Below are 27,426 nucleotides of genomic sequence, written 5' to 3' on the forward strand. Positions count from 1 at the left end.
GAAAGGATCAAGGCACTTTTTGAATTGAGAGTAACCTACTTGACCACATAAAGCCTACCTGTGAGAAGAGCGAGTATCTGATACCCCAATCTGAGCCAAATGAATCAAGTCCTCAAACATGAACTGTCAATATTCATAAGCACAATGCTTGTTGAATTTGCCTGAAATTTTTTAAAAAAAATCCAGTTCATGGTTGAATCTTATAGGACTTTGATGATTTTACTTTGTTGAACCCTTAACCTTTTTGTACTTTGTCCCTTGCCTTAGGATAGGGGAACATTCAATTAGAGTTTTGTTGTATTCAAGTTGGGGAGGAAAAGGAGGCATTATATGTTAAGTTATGGTGAAGTTGTAAAATAACCTGACAACATTGAATCAAAGAAAAAATTGTACATTTGAAAAAGAAAAGAAAAGAGAAGAAAAAGAAAGAGAAAAATCAAAAAGAGAATAAGTTGTCAAGGTTACAAGTTTGATTGTTAAGCACCAAAGGTTTTAATTCTTGGTAGGGAAGTATATGGATTTCAAGTTGTGATACAAAAAAAAAAATGTTCCTCTTTGATAGGCTTTCTGATCAATTGCCCCACATATGACATTTCTTTTGTAGCCCAGCCAAGTTATAACCCTTGCAAGACCTTTTGATCCATGCTTTTATGCTTTTTGAGACGATATTTGGATGGACACCTAACTTAAATAGGATGTTAGCATGATTGTTGGATGTGTGTTCATTACCTCATTCATTGTCATCATTATATTGCATTTACTTTCAAAGAAGTGTGTTAGGTGTGGTTCATAGATAAATATGTTTATATTTTGAAGTTTATGATGTATAGTTTGTGCTTAGGACATTTTTCGCATTCTTAGTTTGAACCTAGAGTAGCGGAGGACTTCATGCTTGTCCACGCGATCATTTTTTTTTGAATCACCATTTGTTTATTTTTGTTTTGAATTGTTTGACATCATGTTGAAAACCTTGTCCAAAGCCTTGTCAGTTTCCTTTTCAATTGATTTGTTTGAGGACAAACAAAAAGCCAAGTTGGGGAGAGTTTGATAAGTGTTTAAAAGTGATATATTTCGCATAGGAGTTTAAGCGTTTTAGTGACTTGTTTTGCAAGATTCTCTATGGAAAACTCCAAATATTGTGTTAATATGTCATTTATGCTTTTGAGCCTTAGTCTACCCTTTTTGTGCAGGAAATTACAAGCAAGGTGCAAGAAATGTCAAAGTTCAAAGAAGCTACGCCATTAGCGTGTCCTACGCTATTGGCGTGATGAAGAAATGCCAAAGGTCAGAGGGATACGCCATTAGCGCACCTGGGGCGTGGATCTGGAGCACTCTTGAAGAGTACGCTAAAAGCGTATTCTGAGCTATTAGCGTACAATGTCCAGAGAGCTACGCTATATGCGTACCTGGAGCGTGGAAGCAGAAGCTGGGTTTGAAGAGCTACGCTATTAGCGTATTTCACGCTATTAGCGTAAATGCTCCAGAGAGCCACGCTATTAGCGTGGCTGGAGCGTAGCAGCAGGGCAAGAACAACGTGGCAGGCTCCCATTGGCCAAATTATAGGCCGCCTTACCACGCTATTAGCGTGAGTTGCGCTATTAGCGCAGGTGCAAAAACACAGGCCATTTAAATAGCATTTTTACCTCTCTTTTAGGTATTCACTATTCCATTGAAACATTTTATACATTTCTAGAGAGAGGTTAGAGCTATTTCAAAGAGAGAAACACAAAGCAAGTGATTAAGGAGTAGATTCAACCCTAGATTCATTGAGACATCAAGGATCTTGGCATGGAATCTTCATCTTTCCTTCCTTCCTTGCATTAGTTTACATGTCTATATGTAACTATCACCTTCTATGTAGTATTGAGGTAACAATCAAGCTATTATGTAATCTTTTGATCTTTTAATATATAAGGTTCTAGCTTAATAATTCAATATTGTTGTTATTCTTGCTTTTAATGCTTTCAAAGAGATTCAAGATGATTTGGACACAAACCCTTGAATCTAGACCTAGAATAACAATCTATCTTATGTTATATCACTCTTGACAAGTTTGTAAACCTTTGATAATTACTTTTAATCAAGCTTTTAATGCTTTCGGATACTTAATCAGGCTGGACACGGTCGATTAAGTCATCCGATCGACTTTGTTATCGTTTAAGGAATTTGGACACGAATGTTTAAACGCTAACTTGGAAATAACGATATCGCTTTGGACACGAAGGATATTGTAGAAATGATTGTAATAATATTGGTTATAAAGCTAGAGTCTGTTAATCGATCGAGAGATTGCTGCTGTTATGCTTGCTCGTTATCTTATACCGCAAGCGAAATAGTTCGATCCCCTCTCGTTTTTACTTTAATGTCAAATATGGATATAGTGTTACAAACAAACAAATTATATCCAAACCCTTAATGTGAACGATTGTGTAAATGCTTATGATTAAACGTAACTCCCTGTGGAAACGATCCTATATATACTCACGTGTACATAGTTATATGACGTGTAGGAAAAATCTTACATCACATACCAGCAAACACTTGTAAATATTCCTGACATCAAATAGATTAAAGAAATGTTGCTATTCAAGAGTGAAGTGAATTCCTTTCATAACTAAAAAAGTTGATCAAATATTAGTACCAACACTTTTTTGCCATGAAACGTCACTTGACCGAGATAAGTTACATAAATAAAGGATTCAGTCGATCCCTTTTCTCTTTAACTTAATTTTAGAAGTTCCGAACCAATAATAATATAGATGTACATCAAGGATATAAATTGTAACAATAGAATCTAATGTTAAGAACTAAACTCATGTAGATACCACTGCATTTCACATAATTTTCAAATTGAACAAAACATTCTAAAAGCAGTCAGGGTAATCAGACATTTCTTAAGAGAAATAAGATAAATATGCCTATCCTAAATATTCAATAGAAACATACCTCCTGCACAATAGAAACATGCCTACCCTAAGATTACATCCTCCTGCACAATAGAAACATATAAAAAAATCGTAAACTTGAAAAAATTGATCTCAATCACCAAAGATGTGCAGCTTCCAGTACCTTTATGCTCTCTGCTGTCGATCTCTCTCTCATGTTCTTGTTCATGTTCCTGTAAAAAAAATGCAGAGAAAATTTTAGATGGATTGTATTGTGCGTTTGCTAAAGCAATTGAAATTTAAAAGAGAAACATGAAGAAGAGAAACACTAACACTCAAATCCTAACTCTAAAAACAAATATTTGGAGATGTGTAGAAATGAAAAAATTTGAGTGAAGAAAGGGAGGAAAAAAAAGTTTATAAGGAAAGGAAATGTTGACAGAAAAATTAGAAAGAAATGAAAAAGAAAATAAGAGAAAGGATATGAACGTTAGACCTTCCTCTGCCACCTTCTTCTCCGATTAACTCCTCTCCAACCTCCGCTGCTCTCTCCTACCTCACCACTATCATGGCTGCACGTCCTCAGACCTCACCATCGTCGTTACCATCCTCACCTCGAATCACACCACCGCCACTACCACCACCTAGCTCTCAGATCTGAACACCGTTAACATCATCTATCACCATCTCATCTCACTGTCACCACCACCATCCTCACCCACTCTCGCCTCTATATTTGTTCTCTCTGCCTCACACTCTTCTCCAAAACACAACATTGACAACCTTTTTAAACAAAAACCCTAAACAACAATATTTTCACAGATGTCGGAATGACGCGGCGAAGAAAACAGAGAGGCGGTGAGGGAGAGAAGGCGGAGAGAAGAAAGAGCGCATCAATGAGATAAGTAAAATAAAGGAGGAATATAAGAGTACTTACTGCCAGCTGAAGAAATTTCTGGAGATTGACTGGAGAAGGTTTGGAAACGATGGCGTTTTGGGGAAGAAGAGTGCATTTGGGTTCAGAAAGAGTAGATGGGAAGGAAAGGTGAATTGGGAAATTGAGAAGCGAAAAAAATGACGGTAGAGAAGGATGAAGAATTTTTTTTGAAGAAGAAGAAGAAGGGAAGGTGCAGTTCACAGTTTTTTTTAATGGGAAATTGTATACATGTTACCACTTACCAGTGCTTTCTTTTTCCAATGTTTGAAGACAGTGGAATGCTTCATTGGGAATACGACCAATTTTTTCCAATTTGAATTTTGAATGGTAGGGCGCCAATTTTTTTTAGGTTTAGGGTTTGGATTAGGGTTGCATTGTTAGCTAGGATTAGATATAAAGATGAGTTGCTCGTTAGTTATCTGTTCATTAAATTATTTATAACTAGACTTTTCACCCGTGCTGCCGCACGGGTCATATAAATAGCAAATTTCACATTCAAAAACAAATTGACATATTACATAACTCATTAACCAAAACATTCACATTAAGATAATAAAGACAATTGTATTTCACGGAATTCATTTTGATACATTAGTAAAACTTTTTTGTAAACCACGTTTGAAGTACTGATAATGCAAACAATGTCCTCGCTGTTAGGAGAATTTTCAGACCACTTTTAAATTATAATAGTAACAATTTTCAGACCATGATGAACTCTTAATCAATTAATTAATCATAACACAAAATTGTGCGCCAGTACCATAGATATTATACCACAGGTTCGCAACATACCACCAAAATACAAAGCATTAATTAAAAAAATAAAAATCCAAACAGAAATGATTTAACTATTACATCAATTTTCAATCAATCCAATCCATAATATTTCAATGTGATAAAGAAAACTTCATTGTATTCAAGGGACGGAGCACCAATCTTTATCACCATTCCTTCACACAGTCCTAAACTTATGCAATAATGCTTCCAATCTCCACCAATTTTACATTGCGTCAAAGGTGACCGTTCAAAATTATTCGTACAGTTCCAAGCATGTCCGGTATCATCAATCAGCTTAAATGTCTTGCAATCCTTTGAAAGCATCGAATCCATAAACTTATCATAAGACAATGTCTGCAAAATAAAAAAAAAATTAATTTGAAAGATACACTATTAAAATAATAGCAATGTAATAATTTTTTTTTTAAATATTTGATGTAAATGAATGTAACTTTAAAGACAAATACCAGGAGACAGGAGGTTATGTCCTTCTTCTTCAACCACTTGACAATAAAGTACTTAAAGTTGCTGCTTTTATATGATCCGGGTAAAGAACACGACTCAATCTTAAACTTAAACAGGAACATGGGTTGGGTAGGAAATTTCATCTCCATAACTATCTTGCACCTGGATAATGAACCGATCAGGTTGAACACGTATTAAAGTGATTTAACCATCATACTTCAGGTTATAAATGCGATGAAGCTCAATCCATCCATGGGCGAAACAATATCTATTGTCTTTGACTTCAATCATTACTTCAAACTAATTATAATTAGGATCACTTAGTTCAACAAATCGTTTCAGGTGACTCTTAAATATATCAATCAACAGATTTGGAACAACAGCAACAGCACGTGAGAAATGCAAATGTATAATTATATAGTCACATAAGTTTTATAAAACATCATATTAATAATATTATATAGATACACTGAATGAAAAGGCATAAAACGGTTTCCCTCATTTTGATTGAAGTGAACACATAAATTACGGTACTTCAATCGAGATCAAGGACATCCAATCAGTTGCGCTGCACATTAACAAATATGAATTGAAAAAAACACTTAATTCCATGAATCCTTTTATTCTTCTATCATGGTAGCATAAAAAATAAAAGAACAATAAAAAAAACGATAGAATGTGCGGTTTTTATAGATCTTTTTTAAAAAAAAAAAAACTCAGCCGAATTGAAAGAGCACACAAACTTAAAGGAAATATGATGATAGTTTTAGCAGATGTATTTGAATGATAGCATTATAATGAATTTAAAAAAAAAGTTGCAGAAGAAGAATAAGATTAACAGAAATAGAGAAAAATAAATAACCGCATAAGCTCGTAAAAGCATATTAGCAAATACGCCGAAGAAAAAGAATTATAAAAGCACTACACTATAACAGGAAGATCATGAAGGCATGTTCAGTATAGAATTTCTGTTTGCAAAAAATGATATTAGTATACATTAGCATATTAGCAAACACAAAATTACATACCATCCTGCACAATCAAACACAAAATTACATACCATCCTGCACAATCAAAATTAGACCAGACAATCTCTTTATAAATAATTTGTCCTGCAATGTTCCGAATCACATTCACTATCACAATGCCTAACCTGCTCATAATCACTAAAATTTGCAACTATAATGGGGGACAATGTTCGGTTTTGTTTTAATGTCTCACCTGATATTTGCTTGAATGGGAGAGAAAGAAATAGCTGAGAATACACTGCAGAAAAAATGTTAATGTGAGAACAGAGTTGAGAATGCAACAAAAAGTTGCTTAAGAACCCCAACCGCAACAAAATTTGCCAACTGCCACAAATCAAACATTACAAACTTAAACATGAACTTATCTCGGTAATTGATCGATCCTGACATTGCAGACTTGAAATTTGTCTAACACACATGGTCATGGTTTTTCTTTTTATTGTATGAGTGTAAGAGACAAAAAGAGAACTTTAGCTCTAATTGTGCATTTATACTACAAAATGAAGCCATGACATATTGTTAAAGCTTAGTTCAACTTAATACTACCAGTAAGCAGAATAATAAAATAAAATTAAAAAGCTCAATGTATCTTAGTTCCATAAAAAAAACCTACAGCAATGGTCTTCAATGAAAGAAAAAAAAACAAAATGAAAAAACAACTAAAGAAAGATTAATTTACCAATAACAGTTGGAGATAAACCCTCAATTTGAAGATCCTTTATCTGCAAAATGTTTGATTTCTTACTTGCAAGAACTGCCCCTTAAAGAGTCATTCTACTTAATCATATGTTCATCACAAACATAAACATACAAAAAAATAAAAAAATAGTTCCAAAAATAGGTTTGTGAATACTTTCTTATGATGCATATGTCAGTTTCTTCTGTACACTGTCACTGAAGCCGACAATGGATGTGTTTGTGTCTAACTTCAATTAAAATCGAAGCTTATGATGGCTACAAACACTGAACCAGCCTATAAATTATAACAATATAAAAAGACTGTAACAATTGTGATAGACTAACTTTGGGGATGATTCTATATACACCTACATAATTTCAATTTTAAATGCCTAAGATTTATAACAAAATAATCAAGTAACAATAACAACCACGAAGGTATAAAATAAAGGAAGAAAAGCAAACTAATGTATCAGGACCCTGCCATTCTCAATTCAGGTTTAACCTTCCTTTATCACACAATCCAGGGAAAATAGACTGCGAAAAAACACAAATAAGTGTTAGAGAGAGTAATAAAAAGGAAAGATATAAATAATTTTAAGATAATGTGAATCAAAATAAAACAAACGGTCCCTATTTATACATGAGAAGTCCTAAAGAAGAGGGTAATGAATTCAATTGGGAAAACAGTAAAACTGAATGAACAAACACTATCCTACAAAACGGCTAAACAATAACACCAAAGGCAAACTTGAAACTGAAGTAGCAGAAGAAAAAAAAATTAAATACCTAAAACACATGGCGCAGCATAACACACACTAACAGAGCATCACCTTCTCATCAAAGTGCCACTCTCCATCATCTTCAACATATGAACTCAAATCGAGCCACACCACCATCCTTCACATCAAAGTTATATACCTGCCACATTCTCAGTCCCCTCCACTCTTTTTTCTCCCTAATAATATTGAAGTAATCAAGAACTACATCCAAAAACAGCCAATAAAGCATGAAAAACATAATAGAGTCCAAACGCAATTTTACTCTAAAAACTCAGCAAAATAAAAGCACAAACAAAAATAGGTACAAAATTAAAATCAATACAAAACATTTGTCATGAGATAACTACCACACAACCAAAATTGATTAAGAGTGAAATATTGGTTATGCATAAATTGCAAGGAAACAAAAATAATATAAACATCAGCAAAAAATAGTTACATAAAATAGCAAAAATAATACCAGTTAGGCAGTGATAGGAGAGGAGAGTTTCCATGTTTCTTCCAGCCATAGGTCAAGAAAAGGAGAACGAATTTTTGTTAGGGTTGGAAACAATATAGGAAGCAAGTCTTTTGTTTGATTTGCGGCTTTATGTGTGATAGGAAACAACTTTGAGCCAAAACAACAATTTGAGATATCTCCGTGGTTTATTTCTCATGTTTATCTGTTTATTTGTTTGCTATTTGCGTGGTTTATCTGTTTGTGGTTTTGGAAGAAATGTGCGGCATATTGGTAGGGAAACAGATGAAAACAACTCTTTTTCTTTTTGTTTTTCATAATTAAAATTTGGATTAGGGTAAAACAGTTAGGGTTTAGCGGAAACAACCATGTTTGTAGCGCAAAAAGATGAAAAGCCAAATTTTTCTTTTTATTTTTCATAATTAAAGTTTGGAATAGGGTAAAACAGTAATTATAAACATTAGGGCTTCTGAAAAATTAGGGCGAAATTGTTTGCTTGGGGCAACTTTTATATATAGATTGATTTTTGGATAGACAAATGTAAGTGTCTAATTTGACAAGGAGAGAAAAAATCAGTAAGATCGAATCCTGAACTTTCTACGTAATAAATCAAAGGTAATAGTAAAAAAAAAATTACACCAATCATTAATCCAATTATTGAATAGTGAATACCATAGTTTGAGAAAATCCGAGTTCTAGTCCTATCTAAAACAATTGTTAGTTTTTTTTTTTTTTAATCGGCCTAAAACAATTGTTAGTGTTTGCTTACTTCTCGGTAGAGATGTGAATAGGTCAAACCGGTCTACAGGGTTTACAAACTAGCCTACGCCAAGTTAGTTTAGGTCAGACTTTTTTATTAAATTGAGAAGGCTTAGACTTTTTTTTATTAGAAACTTATTTAGCTAAAGAGAACATATCCCAAGCAATAAAAAAAAAAAAAAACATATTAGGCCTAACAGGAAAGCCTACTTAAGTAAATATAAATTAAACATATCAATGTACATTAATTTTTCACATATTTAAATGTATCATTAAAAACTAGAATTGATATACATGATATAATATATAATCAAATTCTCTAATAATTCATGTTATATATCAAAAAGAAGTTTTTCTTATTGATCTATTAGTTTGCTAGTCTATTTAAATTTGGATCACATTACTTATATAAAGATGTGCTTATGAAATAAACTTTTAAACATACTATTAAATTAGTCTCTTATGCTATACAAGTGTCAAACTAGTTCCATCCGGTTCGTTGAACTAATTTGTTCCCCATATATTTTATAGGGCTTTGTTAACGAGTGTTTCTGAGACACTTTTTAAGCATTCTAAAATAAGCAATTATTATTTAAAAAGGTACTCCCTCCGTCCCTATATGTAACCATCCATTTGATTTTATATTTGTCCCTAAATGTAAACTCCTTTTCAAATTACTAGATGCATTTATTATTTTTTACCTAAACATGTCCCTAATTAATACTACTAACTTGTCTTGAAATATGTAAAGTCAAATTTAATACACATACAAACAAAGGACAATTTGGTAATATTAACACACAAAATAGACACATTAATTACACTAATAATTTTTCTTAAGAAATGTGAAAAAGGCAAAGAGGGTTTACATATAAGAACGGAGGAGAGAGTAAAATATTTCAATTTCCAAGACATTGATCACAAGATAATTTTCATAAATATTTACTCCCTCCGTCCCTATATCTAACCACCCATTTGACTTTATTTTTGTCTCTAAATCTAAACCCCTTTTCAAATTACTAGATGCATTTATTATTATTTTCCTAAACATACCCCTAATTAATACTACTAACTTATCTTGAAATTTAAAAAGTCAAATTTAATACATATACAAACAAAGGATAATATGGTAATATTAACACGTAAAACAGACATAATAATTACACTGACAACTTTTCTTAAGAAATGTAAAAAAAGTAAAGGGAGGTTACATTAAGGGACGGAGGGAGTATTACTTATAATCTTTAAGTGTTTCGGAACACTTGTTAGCATTTTCCTATTTTATTATTTTTCGGAAGCTGAATTAACTCGTAAGAAAATTGTGAGAAATTCAAATTGGTCTTTATTCATCAAAAAATATAATCACGCCCATTGAAATGTACAAACCGCGCTCTTCTTTCACCATTAAACAAAATTTTACAATTTTCAAGGTGACTTCTATAACTTAAGCATCAAGTCTCACAGCCTGCTGTTTCATTATCACGCACACAGAAACTCCCCAATAAAACTTGCCAAAGATATAATTAATAATAATAATTTTTTAAACTTAATTCATAAAGAAGCATGATAATGTAATTTACACTAATAACTGCTTTTAATCACTTATACCTCATGATTATTTTTTCTTCACCGTAAAATTTAAGAAGTTACAAACTGAAGTTTTAAATTGGCAGATGTACATCAACCATTAAATGAGAATCTATTTTGAATGGCTTATTTTAAACAAATTGATAATCTTATTTTTATAAAGTAATGAAAAAAAAAAACTTATTCTTTATGTAAGAACAATTTATCCATAGAATTTAGGTAAGTTGTCTATCCAAACACACCCATAGTTTCGAGAGTTGCAATACGTTACTTTACTAGCTAGTGGCCACTTGACTATGGATTCCTTTCCCACTTACAGACTGTCCCTCTAATTTTTTCCTCTATAATTAATGACAAAATTCCTTTGACTGATTCATCACATCACATAGATGAAAAAATTAATAGCTATATATATGCAAGTAATAGTATCATCTCATTCACACTCACTATTATTAACTATCAAACTATAATTCTAAATTTTTCAATATAGTCACTAAACCATGTCAAAACCCTTGCAAACCCTATTTACATTATCCATCATTCTCATAACATCATGTTATGCTGATATCTCCAACACATCAACACTATGTCCTCCTTCTTTTTGTGGCAATATTTCCATTCAATACCCTTTTTGGATTAAGTCCCACATAATCAATCCTAGTGATAAATTATGTGGTTATCCTGATTTTGGCCTTGAATGTTCTCAAGAAAAAGCCATAATCAGTCTACCAAGTGACACGTATTATGTGACAAATATAGACTATGATACATATTCAATTACCCTTGTTGACATAGATATATTAGACCAAAAATGTCCAAGAGCAAGAAAAAATGTTACACTTTCAAACCTACCCTTGTCTTTCAGCTCATTAGATTTGAATCTTAGTTTCTACTTCAATTGTAGTTCTTACCCTTTATCATTAGACCCTATAGGGTGCTTTGAAGTTAGTAATGATGAAAAATTGAAGTCTTATGTGATTTTGGCTAGTGATGAAGCTGAAATTGGCTATGATAATTGGAGGTGTGAGGAACATGTTATGGTGATTGTGAAGAGTGATGAGTTAAATGATGTTGTTGGTGGTTTGATAAATGGATTTGGTTCAGCTATGAAAAAAGGGTTTGTGCTTGATTGGAGAAAAGCTGAGGATTGTGCTCAATGTGAGATCTCTGGTGGATACTGTGGATATAATCAAAGCACTAAGAAGTCTACATGTATATGTGGAGATGGTAGTGTTGTTGCTAAAAGTTGCAAAAAAGGTACACTGCTTTTAAATTGTTTTTAAGTGGTTAATTATATTTTTTGCTCAATATTTTGGAATTATCTTCATATAATTTAATCACATGTATTAATATATTGCTACCCTACACATGTATGGTTAAAATTGTTTATTTTTTTAAAACTAGATTATTGCATCTGGTTGATTAACCATGTAGGTTGTGGTTCAAAATTTGTGTCTTTGGAACTCCATTTAAAAATAAATAGTATTTTTGCTAATATTAAACATAATTAGTTTGAAAAAACCTAAGTTCGAGTCATGTATAAAGCAATTGTTAGTCTTACTTACTTCTTTATCGAACTCTAAATAATCAGAATTCCTTTCTCTAACAAAGCACTGCTTAAAACAAAACATAAACATTGCACATCTCAAAAGGATATTGTTTGTTTGTGAACCAAGCGTCCATGTTTACTTTTTCAGTATCTTTCTAAGATATTTTATATTTTTATCTCAGAAAGATAAATAAGTTAATTTTTATATTTCTAAGATATTGTTTGTTTATGGAACGTAAACATGTTTTGAAGTTAATTTGATATTTATTATTGCGACACAACCTCAAATCAAATTTATTTGGGTATAGACACAAATGTAAAAAATTAAAAGAAAAATAATTTAGTCACATCATGTAATTCTTCTCTCTTTTAATTTTTTTTTCATTTGTGGGTTTGTCCAAATAAATTTGATTTAAGTTTTTTTTCATTTGTGGGTTTGTCCAAATAAATTTGATTTAAGGTTGTACTCTAGTTAAAATTGCTTGAAATTTATTTTTCTCATGAGAGAAATTGCTTAAAAATGGATCCACTATAGTTAACTACAATAAGGTGGGTCAATTACTTTTTAAGTCGGCTAAAATTAACTTAAAATGTATTCAACAGTAGTTAACTACAGTTGAAAAAGTTGAACTGTAGTTAACTACTACAGTTTAATATGTTTTTAAGCAATTTCTCCCATATGAGAAAAGTAAATTTCAAAATTGCTTTTGTAGGTTTTGGTTGGGTCATGGGCATTTGAGTCATGGATCGGGAACTTGGCTTAAGAGATCGATACTACTTTTCTTACCCCTATTGGGAATTTAATAATTATTTATTAAATTTTATTTTCTTGTGGTTGACTAGTTGTCACTAGTATTTCAAGAGTCTATGGGCAGCGAATAGAAAAACGTAACCATGCTTGTTGAATGATGAGTTGATAACTCCTGAATGAATCATTTAGTCATTTGACCAATCCCAACCTCATATGATTATATCAATATAGTTTCCGAACACTATCAAAAAAGATATTTCTTCATCAGAAAAATTAATTGACGTATACCTTATACATATATAATCTTTGAATTATATATTATATATGTATTATTTTATGACCATGCATGCAATATTTTTTGTGAAGGGCAAAAAAAGATAACTTATTAATAATAACCGATCAAAAATGATAAGGAGGGAGTGCTAGGATCGAAATGTTACAAAATCAAATTATAGATAAAGTCACTTCTAGACATCTAAATGGTTATGTACTCGATCCATTGGTAAAAATCATATGAAAAGTTTATAGATTTAAAGTTGATCCATGACCATACCTAAAGTTTTAGAGTAATGATACTTGGGCAACCTTATGTGGCAATACCTCCATTCTACACCTACATGTGGCATAATTTTAAGTTAAAAAATTGGAAAAAGTGCCCGCATAATTCTCTCTCTAATCTCTCTATCTATGTCTCTCCCTCACGCTCTCTACTCCGACCACCCGCCACCCCTCGTCGCTGCCGGTCTCACCCAACATTGCCTCTCATCTTCTCTCTTCTGGTGCATTCTGATACGCCGTCATCGTTACCACCACCTTCAAAACTCACCACCATTGCCGCCGCTCTCATATCTGACACCACCGTCCCCCAATATCCTCCTTAGAACCGTCGTTCTCTCCACCATTCTCTTCTCCAGCCTCTTGTCCCTCAAATTGTCGGATCCAATCAGATCCGTTCTTCCTCACCACCACCACCTCGCCATACTCACCTCCTCTTAGATTCGTACTCCGATGCCAGTGGTAAGAGCACAAGAGAGATAAAGAGCGCTATGTGAGAAAGGGTAGAGAGAGAAGGAAAATATTTGAGGTATCGTGGAGGCTGTAGAGTTTGGATGCAGATAAGGTAAGTGGAAACTACTAAAATGCCTGTGATGCCACATGGGTGTGTATATGAGTGGTATGAAAAAGGGTGTCAGCCAATAATTGTTCAAAGTTTTACCATATCTAAAGGTGTAAGAGTTATGCATGTAATATTATAAATATTCTAGATATTAATTGCTATATAATTTCATTGTACATTTTAAATTAACATGATGAATTTTTTTTACTTCAAATTAGTACGATGAGTCATCAAATAGTAGTATATTAAAAATTTATGAAATTTTGTAGTTTTGATTTATTTAATAAAAAGAATCACTTAACAGTTGGATTGATTAAACTAATATTCTAGACATAAATTATTGAAGAAAAGTTGAATAACTTTGACACTAGATGGAAATGGAGCATAGCTCATGCATGAATCATGCGCGTGAGAACAAAGGGTAGATATTAGACTTGTTCCTCTATTTCCTAACCAAAGTAATGAAGTATATTAAAAACAAAATGGTAGGTAGAAATATTCGAATTTATAACTATCAATTTGATGCTTAGTTAAGTCATTTGTTTTGGACAGCAGTTATACAGCATATGACATGAGTTGTTTATGTAATTGCCAAAAGACTCATTCCAAACATTGCTTTATTTTTTTGACAAAACCAAACTTTGCTTATATAGTGTTCTATGACTAGTATTTTTCAATTTTTATTTTATGACATTAATACAAACTCAAATAAGGTGAATTGTAAAGGAAATTAGAGAAAATGGACTAATAATTTATATAAAATTAAACTTGGATGGTGTTTGGAAACCTAGAAAGAAACCGTCCATGATATGCAGATATATATGGTTGCAAAATCAAAATTTAATAGTAAAATAAACTACTCCTTTTTGTGTCCATCTTAAAAGTCAACATCATTTTTAGAAACATACCAAACAAGTCATAAGCTATTTGTTTGACTTTTACACATAGAATGTGGTAGCGCACTTTGATAAGTTGCCCCTCCATTAAGCCATATCACCTTTTCTTAAACTAATTAGGCCATCTCAAAGTTCTATCCATCACCCTCGCACTTACCTTCTCTCCCTCTTCTTCTACTTTCTATATTCTTCATCATCAACATCTCTCTCTTCCTCAAATCTTCTTCTTCTTTCAAACATATGTCATTAGTGATATCAAAAGGTATAAATTAGGTATCTCTGCAAGGTTTAACCTCTCGAGCCGAGTAGAACCATCAACGTGAAAACTCTCAAACAAGAGTTTTAACGTTGGGACAAGTTCAAATTCTTAGTGTTAACTTGTCATCTCAATCTCATTCAAAGTTGTCTTGAGTCAAATCCATTTTTATTAAGATAACAAACAAGTTGTTATATGTCATTTTCTTTTGACTTCTATATATAGGACGCTGTCATATTTTGATAATTTGCCTCCTCAAGAAGGCCTAACATAATTTCATCTTCTAATTATACTCTAGAATTCTATCATTAGATGCTTTTAAATTTTCATCACCTCCACAAATGCCTCCACCTCTTCTTATCCTTCCTTGTTCCATCATCATCAACATCTTTCTCTTCCTCTCACTCTTCTTCTTAATCCCAATACATGTCACTAGTGATGGTGAAAGCTACAAATCTTGTGCACCATTTAGTTGTGGAGATTTCACCAACATTAGTTACCCATTTTGGAGTATTAACAACCAACAAAGTTATTGTGGTCATCCAAACTTCAAACTTGATTGTGAACATGGCAACTTGACTATTGAAATCAAGTCACAAAAGTTTCACATCATTGATATAAATCAAACTTCACAAGTTTTGAGGATTGCAAGGTCGGATTTATGGAGTTACGATGATGATGCTATTGCATCTTGTCCCAAGAAATATATCAATGTAACCTTAGATTTGCATTTCTTCAACTACACTACTAATTATGAGAAGTATATGCTATTGTATGAGTGTGGTCCTCTTCCTGATCCATACTTCTCTTCTATGAGTTTAGAAGTTTCTCAAACGATTTCTTGCCTCATAGAGGATAAACCTCACGATGCATACTTAGTTTCAAGTGCTAAAGCGGCTGATTTCATTCCTTTGGGGTGTAAGAATAATATTACAATTCCTGGCCTAAACAGTTCCTTCCTAGAAGACTCGGAATCTGTAGTGAATGTTTTAGACGAAGGATTTGAGGTTAAGTGGAGCGGCGTGGAAGAAGACATATGTGATGGTTGCATGAAATCTGGAGGGAGATGTGGATATAATACAACTGAGAATGTGGTTTTGTGTCTATGTCCTAATCAACAATCTTATGGTGTTTGCGGGTTTTGCCTTCCGAATTCAACATCTCAGATTTCGCCTAATGAGCTCGGTTGCAAAAGAACCCCGTTGTTTAATTTGATACCACCACCTCTAACTGCACCATCAAATGGACAAGTTCCATTAAATGGACTAACACCGGCTCTCGGTCCAAATTCAAAAGAGTCTAGTAATAATTCGGGTATGTATTCTTCCTTCTCTCGATGTTCAATTAGATTATTCTGCGGAATAATCTAATTCTTAAAGTGTGTTTAATTGCTTATTTAGTGTTTATTTGAACCTATCTTACCAAATTTGATAGAGTTCATCACATTTTTATAAGTTGTTTTTGGCTTATTTCAATAATTTATGGTCTAGAACTTATTTGCAAACAATTCATTAGTATTTTTGAGTTGATTATAAGTATTCTGTACATAAATATGTATATGATCAACACTTATTCAATCAATGTTTAATTAATTTGGTTACACAAATTCACTCTTAACATTTTCATCTTTTGGATGGTGATATTAGATTTTAGTTTAGGATCCAAAAATGTTTAGGACTTGAATCCATTCTGGAATGTTAGGTAGAGCTTAGTTTGTGATATAGAATAGTTAAGTTGCGTGTTCAAAAGTGCATTTTGGTTAGAATGATACCTTTTGGTATTTTTATTGATCATGTGCTGAGGTTTGTATAGTTATACATTATATTATACATATAAATAAATAAAATAGGGTATGAAACTATTTAAGACTGTGTAATAAGATAACGTGTTCAAATTTTTAAATGTCATCTACTAGTTGGCTGACATTGACTTTTAAAAATTAACTAGTAAATATGTTTTTGGTCCCTATAAATATACCAATTTTTCGTTTTAGTCCCTCTAAAATTTTCCTTCAACTTTTAGTCCCTATAAAATTTTCAATCACTACTTTGGGTCCCTATTTTTAAGTTAATTTTATTATTTTTTAATGAAATTATGCAGAAATGTGTAGAATATTGTAAAAATATTTCCCAAAAAAAAATTAGAATTTTTTAACAAAACATAAATTTAATATGAATTTTTAACCATAAAAAATATAAAAATTCATATTAAATTCATGTTTTGTTAAAAAATTCCAAATTTTTTTGGGAGAGATTCTTATAATATTATGAATTTTTGTGCAAAATTTTATTCAAAAATATGAATTCTACATATGAGTTTACTTTAAAGGAGGGACCAAAAGTGAAGATTGAAAATTTTTGAGGGACTAAAAGTTGAAGGAAAATTTTAGAGAGACTAAAATGAAAAGTTGATATATTTATAGGGACCAAAAACTTATTTAACCCAAAAAAATATTAACATAAACATTTAAAAATATAGGATTTCATGGAAAGATGACAGCAACTGTTACCAAACGAGTCAAACTTAATAAATTTGAATTTGGCAAACTAAGTATTAATATAAAAGATACTAATAATTTAACATCCATTCACTAATTTGACATTTTAAATGTTTTAAATTTGAATTTGGCAAACTAAGTATTAATACTTTAGAACTTGAGTATTCTTATCCCCTCAAAAAAAAAAAAAAAGTTGAGTATTCTTATGTGCCGGTTTGTCACGTTTTGTTATTTTTTTAGCATCGGCCTCACATTTTCAAGGAAAAAGGGCCCTAATAATTTAAATTTAGTTGGAAAATCAATAAAATCTGCCTAATGATTGTTTTAGTTATAGGATTTGAACCCGTTCATTTGAGTAATTTATCCTTAATTAAAGGTCATTAACTAGTTAAATCTAACCAACTAACTTGCTATATTTGGTTATATTGAATTCATGTTATTCTAATTAGTAACTAGCTAGTTTATGTTAGTTAATCAGATTTCTAAGCAATTATGAAGTACTAAGTTGATGTTGGTGGCAGTAACTAGTAGGAAGAACAAAAATTGCAATATGAAATATGTCATTTATGCACTAGATGTGTCAAGGTAATGTTTAGAATGAAGACAGGGTACAGACCCTTTAGAACAAAAGGGTAAAGTTCTTTACCAAACATCCTTGCTGGTTAGTGGACTGATAAATGACACTAGAAAAACGTGTATAACCATATTGATGTTTTCTTAGCACAAAACATATAGTCCCTCCCTGACTTTTATTTTATGGTTTAAAGAAACACAAATGGAATTTTGATTCCAAAAACTATATATATGCGCGTTTTTTTTGGGTGATTATGTTATTGATGTGAAATATCCATTGACTTTGTCAATGATTAATTTTCAATGTGAGATTTGACTAGTCATTTTTACTAAGTCTGTTCTCCCGTCGTCATACAAAAAAATGTCTATTCTTCCGTTCTTAAAAGAAGGGATGTCTATTTTCCAAACCATATTTTTCCATCAACAAAACTTGAACTCGAGACCTTACTTAAGAGATTCGAGTCCATTTTCCCTTGGACCATTGTGGTCCTGCCTTCCAAGTTCCGACCTAGTAATCTTCCCCAATTTCTTTTGCAACTCCTAAACAACATAGGGTGTTGATTTGATTTTCGGTATTGGACGGTGAAATTAATCATTCTTGGAGAAAGAAAGAAAAAGGATGGAACCAACTTGGTGAAACACATTTGATTGAACATTCCAACTACAATTATCTTAACTTTGTTAGAAGTCCAAAATTTCTCGGTTGAGAACTATGCATAAATTCTATTTTTTTTTTGAGAGAGCTATGCATAAATTCTATTGTCAATATGATAAGTTGTCGAAAAGTTTCACCTTGAATACGATGTATCTTAATTTAAATTTTAATTAAAAAAGAAGAAAAGAAATAACAAAGGAAAGAGAGTGGAAATTTCGTGGGTGACTATTGAGTTGACTCTATGGGCATGAGAATCATTTTGGCTGAGAGCATGAGAAGTATAACTCAACTCAAACATTACGAACTGAAATTTGCCTCTAAGCACTACCTTCTCTTCTTTTCTTCCTTGTTCTCAACATAATGGAAAAATATATCCCTACGCTCATCAATATTACATACATGTCTTTCTTATTAGTAATAATAATAACTTTTTTCCCACATCAATCCCACTCTCAGTCTCCGCCACCACAAAAACAACCTCAACCTGATTACAATTATCAAAGTTGTAGAGATACCAAAAACTCCTACAACTGTGGACATATCACCAACATTTCTTATCCATTCTGGGGACAAAATCGTAATAATCATACCTGCGGCGCTGGCAAACCGTTTCACCTTAACTGCAACAAAGAAAACATTACAACCATTATGTTATCTTCACAAAATTTCACAGTAATCAAAATTGACACAAAAAAACATACCATCTTACTCAAAAGAACAGACCTTACCTTAAATCTTTGTTCTCCAAAATTTGTTGACACTGTTTTGTTGTCTCAACCTCTTTTTCACTATCTCCCAAGACTTAACAACATCACCATATTCTATAATTGTGCTCCCTTTGCATATTTACCTGATATATGTGGTCCTCAGAATCATGCTTTTTGTCATATTGGTGGTTATGATGAAAATAAGCTCTTGGAAGAATCTCCTGAGTTAAGAGATTGCAAGAAACATATTCAAGTGCCAATAGGAGCAGATTTTCCTATAGATAAAGCTGATATATATGGTTATTTTAAGCGTGATGTACTTGAAAGTGGTTTGGATACCGGATTTGAGGTGAAGTATAATGTGAATGAAAATTGTTTAAGGTGTCTGGGAACTGAAGAAGGAGTGTGTTTGATTGATGATTTCGATAAACATGTTGATTTGTGCTATTATGATAATTGTTCAGATGGATCTATTGCTTGTTCTACACACTGTCCCAAGAGTATGTTTTCTTATCTCTTTATCTCATAAATAAAATAGGTTTTTGCGGTAATGGCCACGTTGCGATTTTGAATATTGTAGAGAATCATAGACAAATGTGACTGATACAATCTCAATCACAGTCGCGTTGTGTATAGACCGCAACATAATTAAAAAACAATAATGTCGCTGCCTAGATTGTAGTCGCGGACCTTTATTTAAAATCCCACTTCTAAATTGTCTAATTCCTACCTAAGAATCTTTCCCAATTCCTTTGAGCAACTCTTAGGCAGGTTAGCTATTATTTTTTGGTATTGGTTGCTCAAATTGGACATTCTTGTTTGCATGCAATCTAGGCTCAAATTAGTGTGTATTTGTTAGCTTTCAAATATTGAAGATGAAGTTAAACAAATTTTAGGACTTGGTTATGTTTAAGTTAGTTTTTAGTTAGTAATACTATGTTGATACTATATAATTGTTTTGCTAAAAATTTAGGAAATCAATTAATCAACTATCTCATTAGAAAAATACAGTTAATTAGAGTCTTGTTGGTTGAAAAGTTTAGCATTTGTTGTGTGGAGCAGAGCAATGAATTGGTTGAAGCTTATCCACGTACATATTTAATAACTATTAAAATGTTTGTTATATGTTAAGATTTTTACTGACTCAGTCAAGGAAAAAGAAAGGAGGGTATGGAATAAGGGAATGTGATTTTTCCATGAATTTATTTGATGGGTTAATTAAGTAAATGGTCCCTATAAATATTCAGAATTTTGTTTTTAGTCCCTACAAAATAAAATCACACTTTTTAGTCCTTATAAAATTTTCCATCAACATTTTTAGTCCCTATAAAATTTTCCAACAGCATTTTTTAGTCCCTATAAAAAAATTTCATCAGCATTTTTAGTCCCTAAAATGCTTAAGGAAAATGTCACAGGGACTAAAAAGTGTGATTTTATTTTGTAGGGACTAAAAACAAAACTGTGAATATTTATAGGGACTAAAAACTTAATTACTCCTTATTTGATTTATTCAGTTTATTTGGCAACAGCTACATCTTATGATCTTAAGGGTATAATGGTGATTTTTTTGGTCAAACTAGTTGTTGTAATGCATTTTGTATGCATGTGCAAGCAAGTCTATATTTTCCTTCTTTTTGGTCCAACACGTCTTTCACAATCATGGACTTCATTTTCAGCTTTCTCATAATTTCCATGGAATATACTTTCTCAAATTAAAGTCATCCACTCATTTTCTCCTATGAAAAGACTAAGAAATTTCAATTCATAAATCTTAGTATTACCATGTTCACATAAATTCTAGTCATAACCGTGTGAGATTTATATTCAAATGAAGCCTAGTCTAATATACAATCTCATACACATATAGTCACATTATATGTGGAAATTTACTATTTTGTCACATCACTTTTAATTTTATCACTTTTACTTTTATAATTGTATTTTATAATTAATGATACGACATGGAATAATAGATAATTCACATTAAATGTTAATGTAAATCTAATTTACGGTTGACATTATATATGTCCACTTAACTCGTTTTTGTCTATCATATCATTGATTATATATATATATATATTTTTTTACATCCTTGTTCTTCTTTTCTACCATATGAGTGCAAGAGTAATTACATTATTGATCATATAATAAGTACAAAATATATAGAACATGCAAACTTCAGTTGCAAGGTATTACACCTACTTTCTATTGTGAACGTTTTGACTTGTATTATGGATACTCCACCTAAAAACTACAACAATACCCTTGACAATTTCAAAAAAATAAAAAATAAAAAATTCTAGTTCAAGAAAACAAATTTTGGGAGTTAACCTAATTTTTTTTTTCTATTTTTGTTTTCTGTATATATTCGCTCCACATGAGGTAATATTATTTGAGACATTGTTAGAAACTAAATGTGAATACTAATTAAACCATGTGACTCGTTCTACTTCTAATCTTTATATAATGAGCCGATCATTGATTATCTGTTCATTGAATTATTATTTTTGGATTGATAAATGTTAGTGGTTACTTTGTTAGGGGAGATAAAAATGTCAAGAGATTGAATCTTGGACATTCTATGTAATAAATCAATGAGGTAATAGTAGAGTATTTTTTTTTATACCAATCATTAATCCCATTATTGAATAGTGAATAATACCAAATTTTGATTAAAAATTTCCACAATACATATCAACCTACTTACCTACCACTTTGAAATTTTCTCTAAATGTTTCTCCCAATACCTATTCAAACTCTCTTCTCCTCTCTTCTTTTCTTCAACCTTTCAAAATATGAAGCACCAAATAGCATTTCATCAAGTCTATTTCCTTTACAATGAACCTCAACTAAAGATTATCACCATCATCTTATTCTTAATTACCACTGCTCAATCTATAAATCCAAAATATGAGGCTTGCACACCTCAAACCTGTGGAAAAGGTCCCTCTATAAAGTATCCTTTCTGGATTCCTTATCAACAAGATTCATTTTGTGGCTATCCACAATTTGAGATCACTTGCAAGAACAATAATCCAATTCTCAAAACCTCAAATTATGACCTATTAGTAAAAAACATCTCCTACTCAAATTCGTCTTTTATTGCATCCAACTTAGCTGTCTATGAAGAAAACTGTCCTGCTCCTATGTATAATTACAGCCTTGATCAAACTCCATTTAGATATAGTTCTGAAAATTCCAACCTCTCTTTCTTCTACAACTGTACAACAGAACCTATAGACTATCCTACTTATGAAGTAGAATGTGCAACAAATGCTACACATTATTCTTTTGCTGTTTTTCATAAGGAAGCACTTGAGCACAAAAACTATTCCTTGAATGAGTGTCAGTTTATGGTTAATGCTCCGTTAGTATTGAATACTAGTGTTAATTTTACTAGCTTGTTGAAAATGAATTACATCGATGTTTTGAAAATGGGGTCTGTTTTGAATTGGACTGCACCTGATTGTCAGCATTGTGAGAAAAGTGGCGGAAGATGTGGATTTGATAATTATAAGTTCATATGTTTCTGCAAGGATAAGTCCTACCAAAAAGTTTGTGGTGATGATGGTAACATAACACTTTCGGAAATATTTTGATCGTAGTTTCTTTTTTCTAATATGCCATTTCAGAATATGCTAACCAAATAAGTATTTTCTTTTGAACGGTCTCATACACCTTAAAGTATCTCTATAGATAAGTTGATATGAATTCACTATTGCAGTGTTTCGCATTAACATAATGTTCACCCATGCCAATTGATGCGAGTTATTTCTATTTGTAAGTTTTTGTAGACTATGTAATTAATTGTTGCAATCATCAAGTGTCTCCATAGAAAGATACTAGTAAACTCATGGTAATCCGAAGTCTTTCGCATAAAACTCCTTTGGTGCCCGTACACTCACTAACCGACCTGTCTGCATAGGCTGGTACAATTACGATTAATTTTTGAATTGGCTATTGTTAGTGAGTATATAGTGTTTTTTGGCCAAAATATCATGTAATGTTTGGTACATTAAGCCATTTGCTATATCTGCTATTGCTTAATTTCTCTTTCAAGCCTTTGGTGAAAGTGCATAAGTGTACATGTTTATGTTTGTTATACACAAGTAGAATACTCTTCTTGAATTAGAACAATGCTGACAGAATTTTCTTTCACGACTAATTGTTGCAGATCGAGTGAATTGGAGGAGGAAGCTCATCATTGGTAATTAATCGAACTTTCCTTGATAATTTTCATCATTTTTTCGTGTAAATACTTTATTATCATAATTTTCTGATTTAAATTTCGTATACTTTTTGCTAGGCCTTGGTTCTGGTGTGTTAGGAGCAGCACTTGCCGTGATCGTTGGCTTATATTTCTATAAGCGCCGAAAGAATACAAGTTATGCAAAGTCATATGTACAGTCTCACAGCTTCTCTTCTGATCCATCTTCGAGGGATATTGAGAGGGGAAGTCAGCACTTTGGAGGAAGTCAAAACTTTGGAGTGCAACCATTTACCTATAGCGAGCTTCAAGAAGCCACAAACAACTTTGATCCGTCTAAAGAACTCGGAGAAGGGGGCTTTGGGACAGTGTATTTTGGTAATAATCAACATCTTTTCTTAGTGGAAATGGATTCCTTGTTGTTAGCAGTCATTGTAGTCAAATTATCTTAGCCATTATCAATATTGAACGGTCAAGATTCCCTATTTTTAATCCACCGAAGTCCATATGTGAGCCCTTCAATCTATATCGAATGACTTATAGATAAACTGACTACAGTGACTGTAGGAAATTCCGATTGCAGGGTATTTGGTCCATTTTGTTTATTGTACCTATTGAATTTTTGTTCTTTCGATGATTCTAACGAAGATTTTGGTCATGTGTTTTCTGTTGTCTAGGAAAATTGCATGATGGGCGCAGTGTTGCAGTGAAGAGGTTATACGAGAACAACTACAGAAGAGTCGAGCAATTCATGAATGAAGTTAGGATCCTAGCTAGATTAGTCCATCCAAATCTTGTGTCACTATATGGATGCACTTCACGTCATAGTCGCGAACTTCTGCTTGTCTACGAGTACGTCTCTAATGGAACTGTGGCGGACCATCTTCACGGTAAAAAAGCAAAACATGGAAAATTGTCTTGGCATGTTAGAATGAATATTGCTGTGGAAACCGCAAGTGCATTGAAGTATCTTCATGTTTCTGACATCATTCACCGAGATATCAAAACCAATAATATTCTTCTTGACGCTCATTTTCGTGTAAAAGTAGCCGATTTTGGACTGTCACGCCTTTTTCCAAATGATCAAACTCATGTTTCAACAGCTCCACAAGGGACTCCAGGTTATGTTGATCCCGAGTACCATGAGTGCTATCAACTTACTGATAGAAGTGATGTCTATAGCTTTGGAGTTGTGATGATCGAATTGATATCCTCCTTACCAGCTGTCGATATAACAAGGCATAGACATGAAATCAATTTAGCCAACATGGCTATCAACCGAATTCAAAATCGAACATTGCATGAAATCGTGGATCCTACCCTCGGTTTTGAATCAGATTCCAAGGTAAAGAAAATGATACATGCTATGGCTGAGTTAGCATTTCAATGTTTGCAAAGCTCGAAAGATATGCGACCTAGTATGGACGAGGTGTTGGAGACTTTAAAGGATATTCAAAGCGACGGTAAGCATAAAAGCCAACCTGAGGTAATTGACATTTCAAATTCAGCTGATGAAGCTGTGTTGCTGAATCATGATCCACCTCCTTTATCACCTGATTCAAATATTTTGAGCAATTATACAACACCAAATGCTAGTGGTTAAGGGAGTTTAGTTTGATACTATCCTTTATAGTTTTCAACATTTCATCCATGCATTCTTTATCAAACTGGTAGAATCCACAAAGTTGCAGCTAGATAACTTTTGAAAATGAGATGTATATATAGATGATATAAAGTTGCCTTGGTTATGAAACTTCATCTTTTGATGATTTTAGTTAGATATTATTAAAATATAATTTTTGTACTACTTACAGGTTTAGATGATGCATTTTTTCTTTCTTGTTTTTAATAATCTTTAGTAGTGATATTAGAAATTGAATTGTGATCTCCACCCACTCTACCAAACCAAACCAAACCTCTAATCTCAACAACCAGAGCTTGCCTAGTAACATTTTTTTAGTTTTTTCCTTTAAACACATTAGTTCAATAAAAAATGATAATAGAAATATAGACTTGCATTATATCTATCTAGTCCATAGATTACCAAACAGATGGAAACCTCAGTATAAACTTGTTAAAACAGGACTCTTTTGATTCTTTAGAAGATCGGTGGTGTAACCAAATTGAGATTCAAGACCAATCTAATGGCTTGACATCCAAAAAACACCGCCACAACAATACATTTACGTATATCGCATAAAAGCAACAACAAACATAGCATGAAATATATTCAAAATGCATGATAAGACAAAATGTTATTGTAGAAAACTTAATAACAATCATGCTATACGTAAAATATTCAATTTCAAATCAAAAGAAAATCGAATCTTATATATACCAAAATATTCATGCCACCAGCGGCGAAGCTAGCACAATTTTTACGAGGGAGCCAAATATAAAAAAGAAATAAAATATATTCTAAAATTTAATATATTAAACTTGATCAATATATAAAATAAATTCACAATAATTTTAATTTATATTTAATGAAACGGCAACGAAAAAAATAAAAGCTAAACAATAGTTATTTATAAAAGTTGAGCTCTATTGAAATTTAAGAAGTAAAATTTATCCATAATTGACACTAAACTAGATATATTTTCAATATTTGTGTAATATCATTTCCCTTTAAACCAACAAAATTGTTTGGAGTAGCCGAATAATATTTTAATGAGGTAGCTACATATAAAACTATACTGATTATTCAAGTTTTTTTTTTCTTTTGGGGTAGCCAATGCTACCCCACTACAACAAAGCCATTCGCCCCTGCATGCCACAATCGATTCTTTAAATAAAATAATTAATAATTCTAAACTCAGTTATTTCCTAAATAAGGAAACAAACTTTATATGTTTATAAATAAACAAACAAAACTAGAATTATTATTTTCCAAACTTTAAAGAATCAAATTCTTACTTTCTGTACAACAAGATTCATTATTTTTTTTGAAAATCCAAATGTTTTCTTCTCCATCTCACAATACGACGCCAATGCTTCTCAACACGTCGACTGAGTGCAATCTTCTCAGCCTTGCTAGCGCACACAGGAGATGTAAGTTGCAATTTTGCCAAGTCATTCTTCACAGCAATTACTGTCGCACCAGTTGACATTGATCCTATGTTCAACATTAGCATTTCTTTTTTAGTCAGAAATAACAAAATCCCTAAATTATAGACACCATGTGAAATAACAAAATCCCTACATTAAAAAAATTTGGGTTCATACAAAATTGGAAGAGAACATAAAAATATATTCAACATCTAAATTCAACTAGGCAAGCAGTAGTAATAATAAACAAGTTTCCTATTAGATACTGACAAAAGCCATAATCCGTAAGTAATTGAGTGCAACAATCAAAAATAGATGATTTGATTACCGAAATAAATAAATAAAAACATATTTATTAAGCTTATGATTAGTTTAACGAAACAAAATTTTGGAAAATCAATCAATCTCAAAAATCGATCAAATGTCCGTGAAACTCAAAATCAATAAAATCCCTAAATTAAAAATTTATAGGGTTCATCGGAGAAGAGATCACATAAAAAAAAAACTATTGCCATAAACTAAACATCCAATAAATCAAACATGATGAGCCGCTCTAATACCACTTGTTGAAAATTTAGGTCTCCATAAAAAACGATTTCACAAAACAATTGAAACAAACAAAACATTGAACGATTATGATCGGATCTACGATATGTTTTATTCATCAAAGATATTAAGAATTAGGTATTATAAATACCTGGATTGAAGCTTTGATGATGACAGTTTCTCAACAACAACGTAAACAGAGAGAAGTGAGAATAGTGATCTGAAACAAACAACAACGTTAGTGGCGGCTGATTTGGTTCTTCCTGATT

General features: G+C 32.1%; 2 protein-coding genes and 1 long non-coding RNA gene across 6 annotated transcripts; 2 read left to right on the plus strand and 1 right to left on the minus strand.

Moving 5' to 3' along the window:
• Positions 1 to 4,518: 4,518 nt before the first annotated feature.
• LOC146918127 (uncharacterized) lies at positions 4,519 to 7,916 on the minus strand. 2 transcript variants are annotated; one of them, XR_015016007.1, is made up of 4 exons: positions 7,560 to 7,916; positions 6,286 to 7,307; positions 5,067 to 5,226; positions 4,519 to 4,953 (listed from the first exon to the last, which is right to left on the minus strand). It is a non-coding gene; the product is annotated as an uncharacterized LOC146918127 (long non-coding RNA). The 2 variants fall into 2 exon arrangements; XR_015016006.1 differs by lacking the exons at positions 6,286 to 7,307; positions 7,560 to 7,916 and having other exon boundaries at positions 5,067 to 6,116.
• A 2,878-nt stretch (positions 7,917 to 10,794) lies between these two features.
• LOC146918128 (LEAF RUST 10 DISEASE-RESISTANCE LOCUS RECEPTOR-LIKE PROTEIN KINASE-like 1.2) lies at positions 10,795 to 12,853 on the plus strand. The gene is made up of 2 exons (XM_085719799.1): positions 10,795 to 11,612; positions 12,618 to 12,853. Exons 1-2 carry the CDS (start codon positions 10,856 to 10,858, stop codon positions 12,641 to 12,643), a joined length of 783 nt encoding a protein of 260 aa, XP_085575925.1. The 5' UTR covers positions 10,795 to 10,855; the 3' UTR covers positions 12,644 to 12,853.
• A 2,320-nt stretch (positions 12,854 to 15,173) lies between these two features.
• On the plus strand, positions 15,174 to 25,370 carry LOC146918129 (LEAF RUST 10 DISEASE-RESISTANCE LOCUS RECEPTOR-LIKE PROTEIN KINASE-like 1.2). Of its 3 annotated transcripts, none has more exons than XM_085719796.1 (4): positions 15,174 to 16,238; positions 23,531 to 23,563; positions 23,663 to 23,941; positions 24,241 to 25,370. In XM_085719796.1, the coding sequence occupies exons 1-4, from the start codon at positions 15,266 to 15,268 to the stop codon at positions 25,164 to 25,166; spliced, it is 2,211 nt and encodes a 736-aa protein (XP_085575922.1). In that variant the 5' UTR covers positions 15,174 to 15,265; the 3' UTR covers positions 25,167 to 25,370. The 3 variants fall into 3 exon arrangements, with proteins under 3 accessions (XP_085575922.1, XP_085575924.1, XP_085575923.1); XM_085719798.1 differs by lacking the exon at positions 15,174 to 16,238 and adding an exon at positions 18,868 to 19,856; XM_085719797.1 differs by lacking the exon at positions 15,174 to 16,238 and adding an exon at positions 22,011 to 22,926.
• The last annotated feature ends 2,056 nt before the right edge of the window (positions 25,371 to 27,426 follow it).

The sequence above is a fragment of the Medicago sativa genome, chromosome 6, assembly GCF_051527215.1.
Source record: "Medicago sativa cultivar Bolivia chromosome 6, Bolivia_mono, whole genome shotgun sequence".
In the NCBI taxonomy this organism is placed as follows: Eukaryota; Viridiplantae; Streptophyta; class Magnoliopsida; order Fabales; family Fabaceae; genus Medicago; species Medicago sativa.

What these genes read in the sequence shown, in the direction of transcription:
- LOC146918128 (XM_085719799.1), top strand. Translation starts at nt 10,856, where the DNA reads ATGTCAAAACCCTTGCAAACCCTATTTACATTATCCATCATTCTCATA. An exon ending in TGCTAAAAGTTGCAAAAAAG is followed by an intron (nt 11,613 to 12,617) that starts GTACACTGCTTT and finishes TTGCTTTTGTAG; the next exon opens with GTTTTGGTTGGGTCATGGGC.
- LOC146918129 (XM_085719796.1), top strand. Translation starts at nt 15,266, where the DNA reads ATGCCTCCACCTCTTCTTATCCTTCCTTGTTCCATCATCATCAACATC. An exon ending in AGAGTCTAGTAATAATTCGG is followed by an intron (nt 16,239 to 23,530) that starts GTATGTATTCTT and finishes TAATTGTTGCAG; the next exon opens with ATCGAGTGAATTGGAGGAGG. An exon ending in GAGGAGGAAGCTCATCATTG is followed by an intron (nt 23,564 to 23,662) that starts GTAATTAATCGA and finishes ACTTTTTGCTAG; the next exon opens with GCCTTGGTTCTGGTGTGTTA.